Genomic DNA, 21,231 nt, shown 5'->3' on the forward strand with positions numbered 1-21,231 from the left:
ACATCTTTTTCTTGTAAAATATTAATATAAAAGTAGAAAACTATTGGTTCTTGCTCACAGTCATTGATAGAAGGAGATTCTTCTATTTATTATTTAATTATACAACTTGTGTACAGAGTAAAATGAGTTAACCCTTTCACCACTGTATAACCATAATGGACTCATCCTGATCAATGCATGGTAGATTCTACTAAAGTTACATAGGGGTGAAAGGGTTAAGAACAGTGAAGAGCAGTTGTATATCTCCTTCACACTTAAATTAAGACCACCCCACAAAAATGCTAGATACTGGGGTGGAATTTTATTAAAAATAATTCCATCCTATATTTAAACTTACAATCCTCCATATTGCGGGTGGCCTGAAAGTACGCCTGAGCCATACTGTTCTTGTCCGCGGCAATAAACTGCCAGTAAGTTATTAACTCTGCACACCGCCCTCTGTAACAGACAGATTAATGATATCAACACGTAATGATTTAGACAAGTTTTCTTTATATACAGGTATTCTTTAAAGACAGGTATTTAATGACAGGAGCTCTTTAAAAACATGTGTTGTTTATAGACAAGTGGTCTCTAACATACCGTGTTCTTTCATAAACAAGTGGCCTTTACAGACATTTTGACATTAGTTTTGTGCCCTGTTTATATAGACATGGGCTGCTTTCGTTTATCACGATCTGAACGGTTGAATTGGTTGGACCAGAATTGTTTGTTTATGAAATAAGGTTCAACTCTGATGCTGCTTTCAGACGAGCCTTGACAAAGCCTTGCAAGGCCTGCATAATTTTGTGTAACAGACACAGGTAGTATTAGGTATACACTGCTTACCTGGCGTAAAAGCGTTGGAATAAACACAGATTAAGTATACACTTTTCTAGACTGTCCTTATCACCCGTCTGTCTAATAAGCCAAGGTAATTCGTCTGACACGCGACATGTCACCTTCCCCGGGCTGAAACACATCACGGACATGGTCAGTTAGGAAATACAATTACAAATGTTTAATATAAAATGTTACACAGAGAAGACTACAGCTAAAATAACACCATCAGTACTAAAGGATGAGGAAATAGTTTTAAAACCTGATTTTAACACCATATTAAAGCACAAAGGAAATCAAAATATGCTCAAAACTTAAACTTCTGTATTCATTTTTGAAGAGAGACTCTTATGGATTCAGATAATTAACTGCTTTTATCGGGTGATAAATAGTAATTTAAGATCAGCTATAATTAGTTTGATAGTTTACCTTTGGAATTGCATGAAGTATTGTATGAGGTCTTGTCGTAGCTGAGGGACAAGCTTCACCTCCTCCTTACCAAAACAATAGTCCTGAACCGCTTTCTCTACCTAAGCAGCAAAATTCAGATTTTATTCAATATTTCAACCAAACATAAACCATAAATATATTCATAGGCAATATGAATGACAACTGGATAATGCCAAATTCAATCAAGCATGCTAGTGCTTCATGCTGGATTTTTCTTTGTCAAGATGGAATTCATATTGCCTATGAATGCCAACTGAATGCAGTTCAATACTTATATTTACCAGTTTTTGGAATCTGTTCATTATTATGGAGAATTTAGTTCAAAATGTGTATGTTTGTTGAATTAATAGAACAGCCATTGCCCAGGGAGGGTCAGTGGTATCCAACATAACAATTATGATGTCATAATAATGACGATGTCAACAATCGGTCCATGACATCCATAGCCTAAATGAATGCCAACTGAATTTGGCAGGGTTATAAAGTGCTAATGCCATACGATGGTAAGTATGGTGAAATGACATGCACAGAGTGGTTCTCAGTTTGTTACACTAGTTCCGATTGGTTGTTTTCAGATCGGGTCATATTGAGCAGCATTTGCACAAATAACATTACAGAAGATTCATCATCATAATGAAACTGTTTTTTTCAAATCCAAATTCTTTTATGGTTAGTTAGTCATTTTGATTACTAAAATATGTAATTCCTGATTCCAGCTTTTAACACAAAGAAAATATCTTCAATTCTCAATATCTTTATCTACTGTTCCATTTAGGTTTTAAATACTTGAAACTAGCACAAACCAACTTTTTTGTAAATCACGTAAATCATGTACAATGATCAAAAAGTCAAATGTTAACATTGAAAACAGATTTTGGCTTGAAGTCTTTTTATTGTTTTTCCAAATCATTGACAATATAAAATTTTATTTTTTTAATAATTTATAACGGAAACAAGAAATTCAACTTGAGCACAAAATCAATACCTGAGCATGAGAATGGTTTCATGCATACAGGCCCAGATATTGGAGGAAACTTACTTATCTTCGCTTCAGAAACATAATTATGCCTGTGAACAGCAAATGTTACCTGTTCATGAGCAAATGATAACAATCCGCCCTGGAATTTGAGAACGAGTAAATCGACGAGGACCTCTGTGAACAGTGCGAGGAAGTTCCAAGTCAGACCAGGAACTAGGTCTATTAATTCTAGCTCGTTAAGTCCACTCCGACTCACGTAGATATACCGCAGGATCTGTCAAGAAAGTCAGGACTTGTCAATACTATGATACATACATTATATATTTGCAAGTTACTTTGCTCTATTGATTTTAGGGATACTGAATAAAGGAAAATTTTCGTGTCGTCAAATATTTGCCTTTTACAGGTACGGTAAAATCAATATTCACTAAGTGTTCATTTCACCCTTCACACATAATTTCTCTATAGTATGTTATGTACAAATAAACGTTTCATTCGCGCCCTCATTGCGGAAGACGAAAAAAGGTGTAAAATAATAAGCAGCGAAAATGTCCTTGTCAACAGTAATCCCAGGGCTATACTAAATTAAAGTGTACTTGAATTGAACTTCAATATTATTGAGCTATCTCTACATATCAGTTTAGCATTTTGTTGCCCAAAACATCCGATCAGTTGAAATGAATTAAGATAATTTGTCTAGAGTATATACTTTAATGATCTAGCAATATTTGTACAGCTCTATATAATACAAAATACCAAAAACATTCAAATATCATCTTAACTAAAATATTGAACTAGTTGTTCTAGGATTTATGGACATTTGACTCCAGACATCGTAGAACTTTTGAAGAAGTTTATTCAAGATTTTACCATATCTGATCATTGACCTTAAAAATGTCCTTACAACCACAATAATTTGTGGGTTCCAGGTCGGATACTTACCGACTTGAGAAAGCCACGTGTGTCGTGTGATTCTAGTGACACTCGTACAAGGTCGAGAACCTTGCTGTACAAACTGACACAGTCAGGACACGTCAACATCACATCTAGGTGGCGACCCACTTTACCCTCGTGTTTTGCGTAACTGTGGAATGAAAGAGTTAGGTTCAGTTCACTTGCATATATATATATATATATTTAGTGACAGTAAAAATATATAGGCATAAATTCATAACACATAACAATCAGCCTTACAGAATATGGAAATTGAAATAAAGAAATGTATTTTTTTTTCAAAGACAAACTTAACAAGGTTACCGCGAGTGGTATATAATACGCACGTCACACATTGAATGAGCAGTTGTTTGTATGATTGAAATATATGAAGTATTTGTGAGTAATTGATATTAAAAGAGAAATCATTCAACATAACTGGTAGATCAATGAGTGCAATACAACATCATGGAACGCATGCATCCCATTAATGAAACCAAGGGGAATAATTCCAATAATTACGGTCGGATAATAATGGTTATCAAACTTGTCCAAGCTTCTACCGAAATTAACCTCGTCATAAATTTTGAAGTTAATTCATTAAAAATATTTAGGAATAATTGTTGTTTAATGGTAATTAACCTTGTTGTGAAGTTTGAAGTTAATCCGTTAATAATTACTCGAGATATCGAGCGGACACTGTTTCGGCAAGTCCATAAAGGGGCATAACTCCACAAATTATGGTCGGATAATAGTGGTTATCAAACTTGTTTGAGGTTTCATGATAATTAACCTTATTGTGAAGTTTTAAGTTAATCCGTTAATAATTACTCGAGATATCGAGCGGACACTTTTTCGGCAAGTAAAGGGGCATAACTCCACAAATTATGGTCGGATAATGGTGGTTATCGAACTTGTTTGAGGTTTCATGATAATTAACCTTGCTGTGAAGTTTGAAGTTAATCCGTTAATAATTTCTCGAGATATCGAGNAGGCGTATAAAAAGGAATCATCAGGTATTTTTTACAGGTAACTCCCTGAAAGTTTGGTTATATTTGGTTTAATGACCCATCAACAGCTAAGGTCTTTTAAGGAAGTGCCTCCATGTGTGTTGTATATCTGTGCGTGCGTGTGTGTGTGTGTGCAGGAGACAGGGTATGTTGGTGTATTTGCCTCCTTGTGATAGTGCAGATCTTATGCCGACTTCTGCTATCTCACTGAAATACCATGCCAAAGGGACCTAGCACAGCATTCCCCCTGGTCACATTATACTAACAACAGGTGAACCAGTTGTTGCCATTATGGTATATGGTATGTACTTTGGTATGTCCTGGCCTGGTCCCTGAAAGTATCAGTATAACATGTTACATGTTGATTATAGTATCCATATTTTTTTTTAACGCTTTCCCCAAAAGAAATAATTTACAATCCTGTTTAAAGATCCTACATATGTTGCCCCTAGCTGATGCTCGAGTCATATCTGCATATCAGCACATTATGTTAAAACAGTGAAAGGCATGGGAATACAAAACTGTATCAGCAAATTTCAACAACGTTAAAACAAATGATCAGAAATTTTCTTCAATATAGTAATCACAGTCAGTCAGCACTCACAGTCAGTGTGGTGGGAATATTGGGAAGATGGGAATATGTACCCGGGTATGGGGTGATCTGGTACCCTGATTTAGTGAGAACATACCAAGGCCCACATTCTTGAAACTGTTCTCTCACACAAACATGGATTCTGTGCTCAAACCACCTTTATTGTAGCTCGCTTAATTCATGCAACACAGTCAAATAGTGAAGTGAAAACATTGGCAAGAGAATTAGTTTGTCTCTCCGAAATTCTCCCAAGTTGTTGGCAAAATGTGATATTTAATTATTAATTTATTATCGGAACAAGATATTAGGCTTAAGCATGGGATGTAAGTTTGAGCATGAGAATGGTTTCATGAATACAAGACCTGGTGATTTGGTTAGCGATCTCCATGATGAAGTAAGGACATGCATACCTGGCAATGTGGCGGGCGAGCACCATAACGTAGAGTGGACAACATGTGGGGGCAGTGCGGCAGTGAGTCAGAATTAATGTCTCCTCGTCCTGGCTTATCTGAGTGTCCTGTATCGCCAGCTCAGCATGGATCAGCTCCTTCACATTCTTATTGCTCAGTGGCTCCACAAGAAGGGTTGGCCAGGACCTATAACAATAATAATAATAATATACAACATTTGATATAGCGCCCTATCTAGCTAGACTAAGCCACTCTTAAGCTCATTACAGCACATAGATATATAATTTATACAATCAATAGAAATAGCATATACATTAATCAATACAACTTTGAGGAATTCACAAGTGCTTTCTTATCAGGTGCTAACTACCAGTCATATGCAACCTGGCTAATATATCCCTATGTGTGAATGCCTGTGTGTTCGCTGGAAATGTAATATGTTCTTTTTGTAGTGAGACCGTAATTCAAACGATTTATAGTGCCACTTAAATGCTACATCACAGATACAGCAACATCCACCCCAGACCATTTTATACTCCACCTGGGTTGTTGGAGTTGTGTGGGCAGGAGAAAAACACTTTCTCAGAATATTCCATGGGGATAAAGTATTTTAACAATAACTAGTAAATCAGGAAAAACATTTTATATCTTTCATCTATATTTAAAACATACATCATTATTGTATTAAAGTTTTAAAATCTTTAAAAACATTCTTCCATCAAATGATTCTTTTTCCAAACTGCACCCAGATCTTAAATGTTTAAATCTTAATGAGCTGCAATATTCAAGTTATTTCTCTAAAATTCATTATTTTTAAAAGGTTTACAGATGATATTTTGGGATCCTTGTCAATATTACACAATAAAATAATATAATAAAACCTGTCAAACAGTTTACTCAATTCAAAAAGCAATACTGGTTTAGACAAGTAGTCTTTATAAACAAGAGGTTAATATAAAGATGGAAGCACTTAGATCAATAGTAAATATAATTATACAGTTATAGACCGGGGAGGGGGGTGGGAGGGGAGTGTGTGTGTGTAGTTATAGACAAGTATATACTGGAGATTATGAAAATTTCAAACAGAAATCACTTCTACTTGCTTACCGCCATGCCTGTGGACAGGTCTCGTCAGTGACTGACACAATCACCCTGGTATCCACAGGAAGGGGGTCCAACAACCATTTCAGGTGTACCTCCGCTTGCTGAGGAAACAAGGCATGGATGACGTGATTATGTTAATGGCGAAACAGGAGCATATCAAAAACAAACTTGTGTTGGACTATATTGTATTTGTTTAAGAAAGAATGACCCTAATATCCTAATTTGCTCATGTTTCTCACTTGTAACTGTATGTAGGTATACCAGGTATATATAGCAATACTTTGTATCCAGTTTCTATATATACTTGTAGGTTTAATTTCTGTACTTGTAGCTATATCCAGTTTCTGTACTAAGTCTTGTAGCTATATCCAGTTTTTAATTTGTAACTTTATCTAGATTTCTAACTTGTAGCTTCATCAATTTACTTGTAGCTGTATCAAGTTTTTGTACTAAGTCTCGTAGCTTTATCTAGTTTTTAATTTGTAACTTTATCTAGATTTCTAACTTGTAGCTTCATCAATTTACTTGTAGCTGTATCAAGTTTTTGTACTAAGTCTCGTAGCTTTATCTAGATCTCTAATTTGTAACTTTATCTAGATTTCTAATTTGTAACTTTATCTAGATCTCTAATTTGTAACTTTATCTATTTTTTTAACTTGTAGTTTCATCAGTTTACTTGTAGCTGTATCAAGTTTCTGTACTTTTACCTGTATCTTGACTTTTTTTCACTATAGCTTGTAGCTACATCCAGTTTCTGAACTTGTAGCTACATCCAGTTTCTGAACTTGTAGCTATATCCAAGTTTTTTTTACTTGTAGCTGTATCAATTTACTTGTAGCTGTATAAATTTACTTGTAGCTTTATCAATTTACTTGTAGCTGTATCAATTTACTTGTAGCTGTATCAATTTACTTCTAGCTTTACTTGTAGCTGTATCAATTTACTTCTAGCTTTACTTGTAGCTGTATCAATTTACTTGTAGCTGTATAAATTTACTTGTAGCTTTATCAATTTACTTGTTGCTTTATCAATTTGCTGGTAGCTGTATCAATTTACTTGTAGCTTTATCAATTTACTTGTAGCTGTATCAAGTTTCAGTACCTTAGCTGTATCCTGGTTTTTTTTAATCATGTGGCTATATCAATAAATCTAGTTTCTTTACTGTTAGTTATGTCTTGTTCTATCAATACAATCAAGCATTGTTACATTTAAGTCGTTAAGACCATCAATAATTTTGAGGGACCATCTAATTAAATGTACCTGGAACCTGTCAATGGAATCCATCACCAGTATGACGCCGCCCACTGTTTTGGCCGACACCTTCTCTAGCCAGCGAGGGAACTCCTCTACAAGTCGTCCAGGGTCACAGGTCAAGGCCGGCGGTGAATTCACTTGTTGCATCAGCTGTGGATCGAGTCACACATATATCCAAACTTGTGATAATTAATTCTAATTTATATCTAAACTTTTGAATTTATTCTCAAACTTTTGAATTTATTCTCAAACTTTTAAATTCTCAAATTTTTAAATTCTCAAACTTTTAAATTCTCAAACTTCTCAAACTTTTAAATTCTCAAACTTTTTCATTTATTCCCAAATATATTTCATTTAATGAAGTTTGCGGATTTCACTTGAACATTAATTCACTAGAATCCCTTTCACCCAAAGGTAACTTGGTTAGACTCTATCATACATTCATTTGGGTGAGTCTATTATGGTCTACAGGGGTGAAAGGGTTATTGGATATAATTTATACTCAATTACAACTTGTCAAAAATCTCAATTTTTGTTATATATTGGGGTAAAAGACACCTTTTCTCTATCATTTGCTTCCCCACGGGAGCAGAAATTTAAAATACAAATGCCATCCTTTTATTTGACCATAAAGTTTAATGAGTGTCAGGTCTCTTACCTGAGCGGTCAGTCTTCGTATCATGTTGACCGCATCAGAACTGACCGATGAATTACTGCCCACGAAATGGTAGAGCACTAGACTACTCTGGACCTTCTCCTGTTGTAGTTGTATCCTGGACAAAACAATACAAGATAAATTAACTAAAAGCAACATTTAATTTTCAAAGTTAATCTACCAGATTTACGATAAAAGTGATTAACCCCAACGAAAATATATGCTTTTATAGTAAATAGTAGGGAAAAATGTTCCTAACAAAACCATGGTGGCATGTGGGGTTGGTGATAGAACTGGAAGACTACTTCATAACCAGTGTTCAGAGTTCTTACCATTTAGCAAGGAGGAGTGACCGTCCTGTTCCTGCTGACCCGGTCATCAACAATGGAGGAAGGGGTCCAGCCGAGAGAACATGACCATTTAATCTCTCGTAATGCTGCAAAAAACATAACCACTATCAAACTATGTTGCATGTAAAGTTCTAACTTCACACTTACACATTCTGATGCTTCCTTATTACATTATCACTACAACAGTTCCTGTAATGTTAAATCAATATATATATACCATAATTATATTGTCTACCAATTCAACAAATCATATTGTTCCAGTCCTGTTAAAAGTTTTCTGACATTGTGTTAAAAATATTAGGTGAACTTCATACAGAAAATACCAACTAATGACCTAAACAATTATCTACATTTATTTAACATAAAGCTTGGTTTTACCTCATTCAACCCTGAAGACACATTTGAACTCTTCCAATTCAAAGGTTGGAATGGTTCATTATGAAATTTCAAGGGTGAATGAGTTATGCAATGTTACTATTGTGTTTGTGTAGAACAATCCAAATAAGGGCCACTGTGACATGAACATTACATTGTTATTGTGAGTTAAACAGTATTAAATGACTAGTGATGATCCACACTAACACAAAGGTAATACTACCGTTTTTTAAAAAGGTACAACTTTCCAACCTCATGGTGACAAATTCGTTGGAGTTTTATTTCACATGTTTTCCCAGGCTGATGAACATAGTATAAATAATTCCTTAATAATATAAGGACTGCACAGTATATCGCAAACCTACAGAAATGGAATTCTAACCACAAACTTACTTTTTCAAAACCAAGTTCACAACTTGAACGTTTGGCGAAGCTGATGGCTTCCATTTGTTCCAGATCGCCATGGATATCAAAAATAGACCCCCCACAGAGTTGTTCTGGCCCTTCTCCCTCCAACAGACCATTTTCCTCATCCTCCTGTTTCTCCAGCTTGTTCCCTACACCTAGCTCCTGGAAAACAATTTGGAAAGATTGAAGGGTCGTAGTAAATCTAATAGAGAAGATGCAGCGATTTGTACATCATTTTCAGGAACAGATCCATCTACTCCTTAAGAAACAGTGATATTATACAATTGTTTCATGGCTATTTGGGGAACAGTCAAAACTATCCTCCCGAGGAAGGGGGAAGCCCTGGGGAACTGTNCAAGAATTGTTAATGAAGAATGATGGACAGTTGACAAAGTATGGATGGAAGGAGCTTTGAACAGTCCATCATCCGATGATGGTAGTCTAAATATTAATATTGAGAAACATTTCCAGAATAGTTTACATACAGATATCCTTATCTTTATAATTTAGAGTTGCATCAGCATTTGTCAATGTATTATAATATCACCCTTCAAATGCATCCTCAATAGTTAATAAAGTGTGATTTAGTAATCATATAAAAACTTCACAGATTTCTCAGTGTAGAACTGTTCTGAGAGATAACTCTCGTACTTACCCCCTTCAGGATTTTCTCCAGCTCAGCACTAGCCTGTTCTACTCCTCTACTTGGCACAGTATATCCATCAACGACCTTGGCACATCCCATCTCCCTGACCTTGACCTTGAGATCCTTGGCATCACCTTGACTTGACCTACTTCTGTGTGTCAATGAGTTAACAGCATGTTGATATGATTTACAATTCAACAATATTTTTCTTTAAAATTTGAATGGGAAGCAAAATAATGTGGCTTCTACTAAACTTATTTTTATAGTTAAGTTTCTAATCAAATTCAGATCATCGGATATATTGTACATGGCAATCTTCAAATATTGGTATGCATATGTATGTATATGACAATTTTAAATAATCAAATATTAAATACACTTTTGTTGAAGATCTTTAAAACACACTTAACTTAGCCTCTTCAGGTCCAAGAAATAGTTTTTAATAATACATGTTCTACCAGAAAAACTGTACAAGTATGTAAGTAGGACTAAATTTCTGTGTCTTTAACAAATTTGACACAGCTATACATTTCCATTCCCTTTAAAAACTAATCTAATCTTTATTTGTTAATTACTTTTTCCTTTAAAATGTAGGTTTACGTGAAAAAAGAGGGATGTTTTTAAGACTTTTTCACTATCATCCAATAAACACAGATCAAGGGATTTTCTTGTAATGCAGCAGGAATTCATAAGCCTATGAACCACGTTTCTTAATAGGGAAGACAGTAGAATGAACACTGTGTATATTACATATTTGACATAGCTAAACATCTACCATTCCTCTAACAAATAATCGTATATTCATCAGGCAGTAACTGTTTCCCTTAAAAATCCAGGTGTACATGACAAAAGGGATGTTTTCACATCCTTTTTCATTATCATTAATTTTCTTAATGAGGATAGCTGTGGGAAGGACACTGCAGGACATTTTCAGCTTGGTATTCTCACCAACACAGCATCTTGGAATCATATTCTGGCAGGAACTTTCTTCCAAACTTCAGAAAAAATGTGTATTTGATTTTTTGGTTCTTTTAAGTGTCTAGATGTCATTTTTCCTGTCAAATCTAACATTAAGCATGATTTTTCATCATATTTATATTAAACATTAAGACTGTACACTTATTTAATATCTTACCCTTTTGACTCCCGAAAACAGAAGACTGACGACCGCCATGTTGGGTTATCAAAAAACCCATGTTTGTACTCCATTGCTGTAAATCTGAAAGAATAGGGTCATATATAAATGTGTTGATATTGTTTTGCATTAAGCTGCTCAAATCATAATTAATGCATATAGAGACACCTTATTATTGCTAGTCATGGGTTTATTGCTTACAAATTTTCAAACTACAGTCGTGTGATCGCACAACGCACCAAAATTACTGTGCATACATCATGCATACACCATCTGCACATAGCGTGCACAACTGTGCAAAGTAACAATCAATCGCCCCAATGTGCGGTAAAACTTGCACATATGTGCAATATGGTAAGATCATTGATCAATGTTACGGAATGAAAAAAGTGCAGAAGGCTTGAGTGAAATAATGTAAACTGTACTATTTAATTTCTGAACGGTACATTTTTCACTTTATCTAATTATTCAATGCATGTAACACATTATTATAACGACTGTAAATCTGTCAATAATGAGGTTGTACTGGTAGGTTCACTACTAGTACACGGACGTAGTGAATTAAATGGAGTTGATTGTCCACACACCACACATCGTGTCACGTTGTGCGATCCCACAATAGAACCGTTCCTAAAGATGTTTCACAGGTATCCTACAGTGGAACTCTTTTGACTGTGTATGGCAGTGAGATAGGATATAGCCTTAAGCAAGCATGTTATACGTTAAACTATTAGAAGGGTCAATAGCATGGTTACCTGTCAGTGGCATCTCCTAGGAAAGCCAAGAAGATGGAGGACTTGGCTATCTGTTTTTGTCTGGTACTGGCCTGGAGGTCTACCTGTAGAGGATAAAGATTAGGACGCTCATTACCCACATTTCATAGTCTAAATGATGGAATTATTTTCATCATAAGCATAAATACAAAAAAAAATGTTCTTGCCTCTTTCCAATAAGTTATCATGAAGTAAATTTCACTTCAAAAATCAATCAATCGGAAAATGAAATATAATGCAAAAGGTTTTTTTACCTAACATACGGAGTGAATTATGAAATAGGAACAGATGCAGTAGTTTGCCAAAGTCAAGTCAGTGTACATGAAATAAGGATTGATCATTTTTTTTTTCAAATTCATGTTGGTACAGTATGTATGAACACAAATTGGTTACATAATACATATTTCATGAATATATACATGTATGTAATTGGTCAGTGTTCATGTCAATATAAACATTGAAAAAATGCTGTTCAGTCCTTAAATTTACATTCTAAATTTTAGTTATTATTGACCTAAATACAGATGTTTCCTTATATTTTCGATATTGAAGTGTCTGTGTCATCAGAGCAAACTAGCTGTCATGATCATGACATGGACAGCCAAATGTCACCAAAATGTTTGCTTCTAACAGTTGTGTCATGTTATTCAAAGAGGGAGGAGATTGTTCAAAACGACGCTGATCGAATTGCATTCATAGCTCTATGAATGCAACTTCTGCTGGTAATACTGATAGAGGAACTTGCAGTGGGAGAGTAAATATATATTGTACACAAAATATTAGCAAACGACAGTGAACTTTATAAAAAATTGGGCAGAGACAAATGGAAATGAAGTATGTAACTTCACAGAATATCCATCTCTCTGTCTAGATATTAAGATACTTTGGGGACAATGTTTTATGTACACTTACATTGTGGATATCATTAGCCCATTTGGTAGAAATTTTCACAATGCATTTTCTGCATAAAACCCCTTTCTGTACAACCAACTTATTACAAAACCCACTTTCTGGAAGTTAAACTTACTTTGTGAACAAACTATTTCGTACATGACTTCTAAACCCATTTGGTTTCGGTAAAACACTTTTAAACATGAAAAACAATTTCCTTCAGTTTTATAATAAATGCCGGATATCAAACATCAGGTTTCAATTTCTGGAAAGCCAACTTTTATCCATAATGAATATCCAACTAAAATTTGTAGATAATATTTTGGATAATCCACTCTAATTTCTGCATAACTAACTTTCTGAACATAAACTCCTTACCTGTGTAGATGGTGGGTTGTTCTCGTCAAACACGAGGTGGACTATAGCCAGACTACGACCTTCAGCTTCACATATACTAGACAGTCTCGGCATGTATTCCTGTAATTACAATCCTACATCAACTACTTCATGTATGAATTAAAAATAGCTAATTCAGGTCCTTACTTATTAAAAACTTGTTAGTAAATGAAATTCTCAAGATAAAAGCTTCTGAAATACTTGAAAGCTTGCGTTAGAAATCAATGAACATCACTCCTGTAAATACTTGCTAACTTAAAAAAAGAACCTGCAAGAAACTTAAGTAAAATCTCAAAAATACTTATAGTGAACCATTGGACAATAATAGAAGTGTCAAATGCTACATTGTAAGATATATACTATGCAATACATTTAACGAATTTGAGCAAAAGGCAAAATGAGAAGAATTCCACTAATGGAAAAAGTCAAGAATGAAAGTGAACACTAGGGATAATTAGCAAATATTTGACATTCACAATGAACTGCAGGAACATCTGCACATCTAAAAACTTCACAGCACACAACCTTCAATATTTGTCAATGTGTCAAATACATGCTCAATATGAACTCATCGAAACAAATGATATGCAATAGTAGAACCTGGCAATGAGTTGTATGTAAAAGGCCACTTGTTCTTCGTTGAGTATATCTAAAGCTGCACTTGAATCCTGCGGGGCCGATATATCACTTACCTTATTGAGTATTTCCACCTCCACATGTGAGTCACGCGGGGCTGATATGTAGACCCTGAGGACGGGGCTGAGGGAATGTTCTGGGATTATGGGCACCATCTGAGTAAGGTTGGCTAGCACAGAGCTCCAATCCTCTAGAGGTGGTAACAAAGAATGTAGAGGTCAAACAAAATACGCTACAGTGAATCTTAACATCTAGAGGTCAAACAAAATATGCTACAGTAAATCTAAACCCCTAGAGGTCACAGAAAAAACATGTCAAGGTCAGACAAAGTGAAAAGTGAGGTCACATGTAAAAATTCAGGGCAAAGTGACTTGTTTTGGTGTGTGCCACACTGTCTTTAGTTTCCCAAAATGTAAACATGTATGTGCTGGAATCCATCCAGAATCAATATATTGACATATGAAAAGAGCTTATTCCGTCTTTTCGTATTGCAGAGTTATCTGCACTTGTGAGCAGGTATTGATTGTTAAGTCATTTGTTTGTCGTCATCAATTCTTCAGAAAACAACGTAATTTTCTCACACAAACCATTGACGTAACAATCAATACCTGCTCACAAGAGAAGATAACTCTGCAATACGCAAAGACGGAATACTGCATGCAGGGAAATGTTTGCTGCAGTTTTTGTTTTACCTTTTGTGCCTTCCATTGTGAGGGTGAATTTAACATTAGAGCCAACATTTATAAACAGCATAATATACAAATGCGAAAGGTGAAATCGATATTCCAGGAAAATGTTTTTCCGTTAAAGGGCAGAAAATTTGACTGGGCGAAAAGTTTCCTGTATACAGTACTACCTACAAGACCTTATCTAAATGAGGTCTTAAAAATAAGGGCAGGTCGGAAGATAGAAAAAGCTCCTTTTTTTACTTATGTACCAGTACCATTCTCCTACCTCTGTTGACATTGGTAAAGGGTCCGTCTGTGTCCATCATACTGTGAGCAAACTCGGGACCTTTAATGGTTGGCTGATGGAGCTGTATTGTGCTGCCTAGGGATGGCTCACTCTCCAGGGCTGTCCACCAGTCACCAGGGTTACCTAGAACACATAAAATAGTGACAATGTACACAAACTGCATTTATCATATTATACACAATGCTGTGACAATATACGCAAACAGTGCATGATGATTTTAACCACAAGCAATCGTGATGATGTACACAAGCAATAGTGACAGTGTACAAATAACAGTGACAATGTACACAAATATTGGTGACAATGTACACAAATAAAAGTGGCAGTATACCAAAAGTAGTGACACTGAGGCTAAATATCAGTGACAATGTGCACATATATATAGTACATGATATCACAAACAAGCAGTAAATATAATTATAGTAATATTTTTCAGTTGCCCAAATATTTGTATACATTCATAATGAATATGCATGACAGTGTTTCATTGACTGATTCATGCAAGTTTGTTATATTGTTTCTTCATTGTTTCAATACGGTATATAATCATTATAACTTTTTCATTATTATCTTAATAATTTCAATGGTTCTTCATTGTTTCAATATATAATCATTTCACTTTTTTTGTTATTTCATTATTTTAATACATAATTATCATAATATTTCATTATTTCATTGTTTCTTTATTGTTTTGATATATAATTATTTCACTTTTTTCATTATTTCATCATTTCTTTATTGTTTCAATATATATATATTATTTTTCATTATTTCAGATCGTAATAGCAAAATAATTAAGGACCTAACTAGCAAAGTCATTAAGTAAAGTAATGACACAAATAATCCGTCCCTGGAACTGTACAATTAACGTAATCCACTGCTTCTCTGATATCATCATAAGGTACTAGACGAGAGAATTTCCTGTACACTGTATGTCTTTTATGTTATATAACCTTACCCATTCCAGCTTCAATGAAGTCACTATTTGAACCTGTATCATCATCATCAGGAGAGTAGCCATGCGTCACCTTGGAAAGTTTATTTTCTAATTCTCTTTTGGCACGTAGTAAATTCTGGATTTCATATTCTTGGTTTTCTCTAAAAATCTGAAAAATATAAACATTTCCATCAATATTAAAGATAACATATGAGGAAATAAATTTAAATCTTACTGTATGTGGTTTTGAAAAGCATTCAAACAAAGATTCTCATGTTGAGAAATTAAAGAGCAATTAAATTCACTTGTATAAATATTACATCATGTACTACATTGCATTGTACTCTTGTATTTTTAGTTTTGTTTTTAAATTACATTAAAACTGATTTCAGCACAATAATAAAAAAAAGAAGATAAAAAATTACATTTACAATATGAAATCACGTATGCATGAATTCTGCGTGAATTTGTAGAGTATAGTCATTGTAATTTGCCAAGGTTTATACACAACATCTATAATGTTTAAAATTCTGTGATGTCCCGCCAGTGAACTCACTTTGAACTGACGCTGAACTTTATCTCTGTCCTGTTCAAATGCCCCAGATCTAGCCAGAGCCTGCTGTTCTGCATCTAAAGCAGAATCCCTCTCTGTACGTAAATAGGAACATGTTTTCTGTAGCACCAGGAGTTCAGCTCGAAGCCTTTTGTTCTCTATTGTAAGCCGTTGTTCTTTTCTCTGCATATTTGCAATGTCATTCTCTTTGTTCAATCTGAAATTGTTCAACTCGGATGTGAAAATGCTAGCAGAAATACGCTAGAGTACAGAAACAGTGATACAGGTATGTAGGTTGGCATTTTTGTAATCTAATATTTACAAATCTGTTCTACTGTAGCCTAACCAGAAATAAACCTTACAACTCTACACTAGGTACTCTTACCAGAATTTAACTTAAATTAATTGTGTAAATCCCGCTATTACCCTAGGAACTTTACTATCAATCTAACAATACATAGAATGTGTGACTTGATATCATTTTATTCCTGACACTGTTTGATTTATTCTAGTGTATGGTACTGTGTAACAATGTATGTGTAGACTCCTATCTATACAATGATTTCCCACATCCAGCCCTCACTACTATTGATGACGTCAGATTATTGTGTACTATCTATAACATGTATGTCATTTATATTTGCTTTGTTGTGACGGTCACTAAGCAATTAGGCACCACGTTTTATACATTATATCTGAATGTTCATATTTCAAAGTTGTTCTGATTACCATACATCTAATGTGTCGAAACTAGTCAACGTACTCTTGATTAAGGCTGTTCAACCCAGCACGTCGTTGTCAGGGTCATCTTTACCTGATTCATAACTCTACAAGTTATGACAGCAAATCAGTTTTATTACATGCAAATTTAAATGTTTTACAATTGGAAACTGACCTGAATTTTCTGCACAACAGATATAATGTTAGGAGTAACAAGAGTACTGATTATATAGTGACTTAAAATTCAAATTGTCAGCAGCAAATTTCTTACTTGGATACATGTCATTTGACTCATTTCAACTCTGACAGATGATATATAGTAACATTTTATTGCTTTGTTATAGACAATTTGTAGAACAGTTTGTTTAAAATATACCATAAACTAGAGAGTCCTCACTATAATACCATCGCTTCACAATAAAGTTATCTAAATGGAATACAACAGGATTATACATTAAATCTGGTAAGAAATCCATTATATTTGAAATAATCAAGACATTTGCTTATCTGATGGTATAAGATATGAGATATGTGTCACTATACGTTAATCACTTGCACCTTCCGAATAATTTAACATTAAACAAAACTGTGATACAGATCTATCTTCTTTTGATGCCAAAATTACAACATTATATATATAATTACAATATCCATATCTTCAAAAAGATTCATCAATTTCGAAATATGTGATATCAAAGATTAACTTTCTACACAAACACTGTACATATAAAAAGTGCCTCAACGTTTCAAGACCAACTGGTCCTTTTGTTAAGCTATGACTCATGGGAAAATGACTGGTTGCTTTGTCATAGCTTGACAAAGGGACCAGACGGTCTTGAAACTTTGCGACACATTTAATACGGACATTATTTGTGTAGAACTTTGATCTCACTATACCCATACCTGTACATCTCAAAATCTTTCCGTATTTTTTCTGCCTCTGGATTCTCCAAATCTATGGACAGAGCTGAGCGGAGACTCCCTCCCTTTGGTTTCTTGCTAGCTCCACTGCGAAGCCCCAGCTTTCCTCTAGGTTTCATCTCAATGGGGATCCTCTTGATGACTCCATGACTGCTGCCATCCAGATCTGTCCCGAGGATGTCATCATCTTCGTTATTCCTCAGGAAGGAGCCTCCAGTCCCCATAATGAATGAATGTTATCACAAATCTCTGAATGATTTGTCTGTCCTTGGTATTTATGGCATGTTCTCAGATCAAGGATCTTCCTCAACCTTAAAATAATGTGAAAGTTTTAGACAGGTCAAACATACAATTTGTTCTAACCTGAGTTTCCACTGGCCCTGTCAACAAACTTAAACAATTTCACAGATAGATGTCTGGTGTATCTATCTGTCAGAATGTCTATAGTCTGGTGTCAGGGCCAGGAGGAAACTGAGGCTATATTTGTTGATGCTCAGACTTAAAATATTTGAAGACAATGCCTACGGAACAGTTGTTCTTCAACGAAAAAAAATGAAGCCTATAGAGTATATGTATTTGTATCAAGCATTAATGATGTAGTCCAACTAAATTTACATAAAAAATAGAATGATACATGTAATTGGAAGTAAACAATTACTGCTAGGTCCCTTTCAGCTTAATGATATATTTCATTATATTACTAAAATGGAATGAAGAAACAAAATAATAATCCAGTCCAAAAACACTTGCAGGTTTTAATTGTACATAGGATTTCGGTCACATTCTATAACTAGCTTCGCGCTAGAGGGAATTCCCCTTTAGCTCAATGGAAGCACTTCAGACTAGGAAACTAGGGGTCGCAGGTATGATCCCCAGTGGAAGCACACTATTCTCTTTCTTGTTACACAATTTCTACAACTTTTTTTTCCTGTTGTTGAAAAGATTGGTTGAGAATAATTAATTTGAAATAAGCCAATGTTGTAAGAGTAACGACTGTTGGACAAACTCTCATCCACAAATCCTAAGCCTTAGACGAACAGTTAAACTGTTCAGAACATCCTGATTCCAAAACATTAAGCAACCGTTATTCCTAGGTAAAAATGAAGTGGGTTTTTTTTCTTTAAATGTAACCATACCGGACCCTATATAAAAAGTAATACATGTGATCCAAGTGAGCATGACTTTAGTTTTTTAGTCGAGACACATGGGACTAGCAACCCTTTTGTGTTAGTCTAGCTTATATTAGGGAAAGCAGACGTTTCACAGTATGTCTCTTTAGATTCGACTGATTCGGCTTTACTAAAATTGATGTTAGGCTAACCAGATACTCTTAAAAAAATGATTCCGGTTTATCTGAATATGACGGCTGGTTTTACGGATACTTACGTTAGAAATTTAGGTTTGAGATTACTCTACATCATTCAGAGACCGTAAGTTAACTGGAGAACTGACATTTTTGCCATGAACCAATGTTTGTTGTTTGACGGAAGTGTAGTATGTGAATAAGGGAAATAACTCTCACCGGAAGATGCAAAATCACGGATCAATGAATCGACAGTGACATGCGGAAGCGTACCACAATACTCTGATTCAACGAAAACAAAATTATGTTTCCAATTTGTATAATCGTTTATAAAATTCAAAGATCATTACATGTGTATACTGCGTCCCTGCACGAAGTAAATAGTTTTTCAATTAATAACAAGAAAATGCAGCAAAGCTGCTGGACACCAAACCTGTTTATGAAAATGACTTACTGACAGTCCATCAACCACGAGGAAACGAATCCTGCATACTTGAATCTATTTATTCATAATCATATAAATTGTAAATGACATTAATTGTGTTGTTCAGAATATTCCGTTCACGCTCAATATCTAGTTTTAACCGCACGTTTAGGCCAAATGTCAATGATTTGGTAATAATGTCATCTTCTGCGAGAGAGAAGCCGGGACATAAGACGATTTACATAAAAGATCATTCACACCTTTTGTCAACATTGCAGCAATTTTTGCATATGTTTCTTTTGACAATGTCCCTTTTCGACTATTTTGGATAAAATATCAACCATTTTCTAGGTTAAAGGGTCAATCGTAGCCCTCCGCCCCTTTGAATAATAGTTATTACTTCTCGAGACTGCAACGAAGACATATTTTGCCACAACGCTGTGTTTTTTGGTTGTTATCACATATTCGTTTTATACAAGTGAAATATGTTAAATAATTCTCCAAATACGGAAGTTAATTTGCCCTTTTGTTGTTATTTTATGAAAAGCATTGAATATCTAAATATATCCATACAACATTTGATGTAGCGCCCAATCTAGCTAACATAAGCCACTCTAAAGCGCTTTACATTACATAGATATACAATTAATACTATAAGCATATACTTGTACATTAATTCAATAAATTTTTAATGAGGAAGTTGCAGGAGCTGCCTTGTCAGACGCTAACTACTAGCCATATGCCACCTGGCTAATATCTCCCCATATGTATGCCTGCGTGTGTGCTGGAAATGTATNATAACGCGAGGACTAGATGTTCATTCTACTGACAGTACATAAAATGTAACTATTAAGTTATGTAGGAAACAGTAGTTTTATGTGTATGTTTGCCCGCTGTTTAGGTTTGCTGTTTGCTACACCAGAAAAGCGCGGGAATGTATAACGTAGTTTTTGACGCCAAGTTATAATGACTTCATGCCTGACAACAATACAAAGCGCCATTTTGAATGGGTTTTCACTGCAATTTTGCCGTTTGCTAGTATTATCTGGTAAGATTTTCAGACAAAAATGATATTAATTGTGTAGTTATGTAAAAACAATATTGTATGCTGGAAAGGTAGACAGCACAACCACTTATTCTGCCGTCACTTCATCTAAACTTGAAACTGAAAATCTAAGCAGAAAATATAATGTACCGTTCAGATTGGACAATACTTATAAAGTGAAGTTTTTACTTGTGAAGATATAATGTTTCGTTTATCTTCACTGCATTAAAGATATGTTTTTATTAAATAGAGAATTCATGATATTTCACAAGTAAACTGCAATAAATACCGATACCGTAGGGTTTACCATCATATTTTTGTAGACAGTATGCGGCCTCAATTTCCCAGAAGGCTTTCACGCATGGGGAAGCACCGGAAGTGGACAAAGTGTTTACAGATCAAACCCCGGCGGCGCTTTGCGCCGCTTAGGGGTTTGAAAAAAATGCATTTTTTAAAAATTTTAGTTTCAATAATTTATCGTCTCGTTTCAGAAATATAATGTGGTCCAATTAATAGCTAAAGTCATTTAAGGACATG

The 21,231-nt window shown here is 34.8% G+C and overlaps 1 protein-coding gene across 1 annotated transcript in view; it reads right to left on the reverse strand.

The window, feature by feature from the left end:
• LOC110449339 (nephrocystin-3-like) overlaps positions 1-19,406 on the reverse strand; it is a 35,851-nt gene extending 16,445 nt beyond the window's left edge. Inside the window, exons 1-21 of the mRNA XM_021496131.1 lie at positions 19,309-19,406; positions 17,905-18,233; positions 16,285-16,498; positions 15,750-15,897; positions 14,771-14,914; positions 13,873-14,006; positions 13,163-13,261; positions 11,876-11,958; positions 11,121-11,204; positions 9,995-10,136; positions 9,325-9,501; positions 8,539-8,642; positions 8,210-8,324; positions 7,558-7,701; positions 6,301-6,398; positions 5,194-5,379; positions 3,191-3,332; positions 2,358-2,522; positions 1,249-1,349; positions 829-951; positions 338-438 (exon numbers count right to left, since the gene is read on the reverse strand). Coding sequence (XP_021351806.1) covers positions 338-438; positions 829-951; positions 1,249-1,349; positions 2,358-2,522; positions 3,191-3,332; positions 5,194-5,379; positions 6,301-6,398; positions 7,558-7,701; positions 8,210-8,324; positions 8,539-8,642; positions 9,325-9,501; positions 9,995-10,136; positions 11,121-11,204; positions 11,876-11,958; positions 13,163-13,261; positions 13,873-14,006; positions 14,771-14,914; positions 15,750-15,897; positions 16,285-16,498; positions 17,905-18,146 — 2,746 coding nt within the window. The 5' untranslated portion in view covers positions 18,147-18,233; positions 19,309-19,406. The remainder of the gene's footprint in view (positions 1-337; positions 439-828; positions 952-1,248; positions 1,350-2,357; positions 2,523-3,190; positions 3,333-5,193; positions 5,380-6,300; positions 6,399-7,557; positions 7,702-8,209; positions 8,325-8,538; positions 8,643-9,324; positions 9,502-9,994; positions 10,137-11,120; positions 11,205-11,875; positions 11,959-13,162; positions 13,262-13,872; positions 14,007-14,770; positions 14,915-15,749; positions 15,898-16,284; positions 16,499-17,904; positions 18,234-19,308) is intronic.
• Positions 19,407-21,231: the final 1,825 nt, after the last annotated feature.

The sequence above is a fragment of the Mizuhopecten yessoensis genome, unplaced genomic scaffold, assembly GCF_002113885.1.
Source record: "Mizuhopecten yessoensis strain PY_sf001 unplaced genomic scaffold, ASM211388v2 scaffold4583, whole genome shotgun sequence".
Taxonomy (NCBI): Eukaryota; Metazoa; Mollusca; class Bivalvia; order Pectinida; family Pectinidae; genus Mizuhopecten; species Mizuhopecten yessoensis.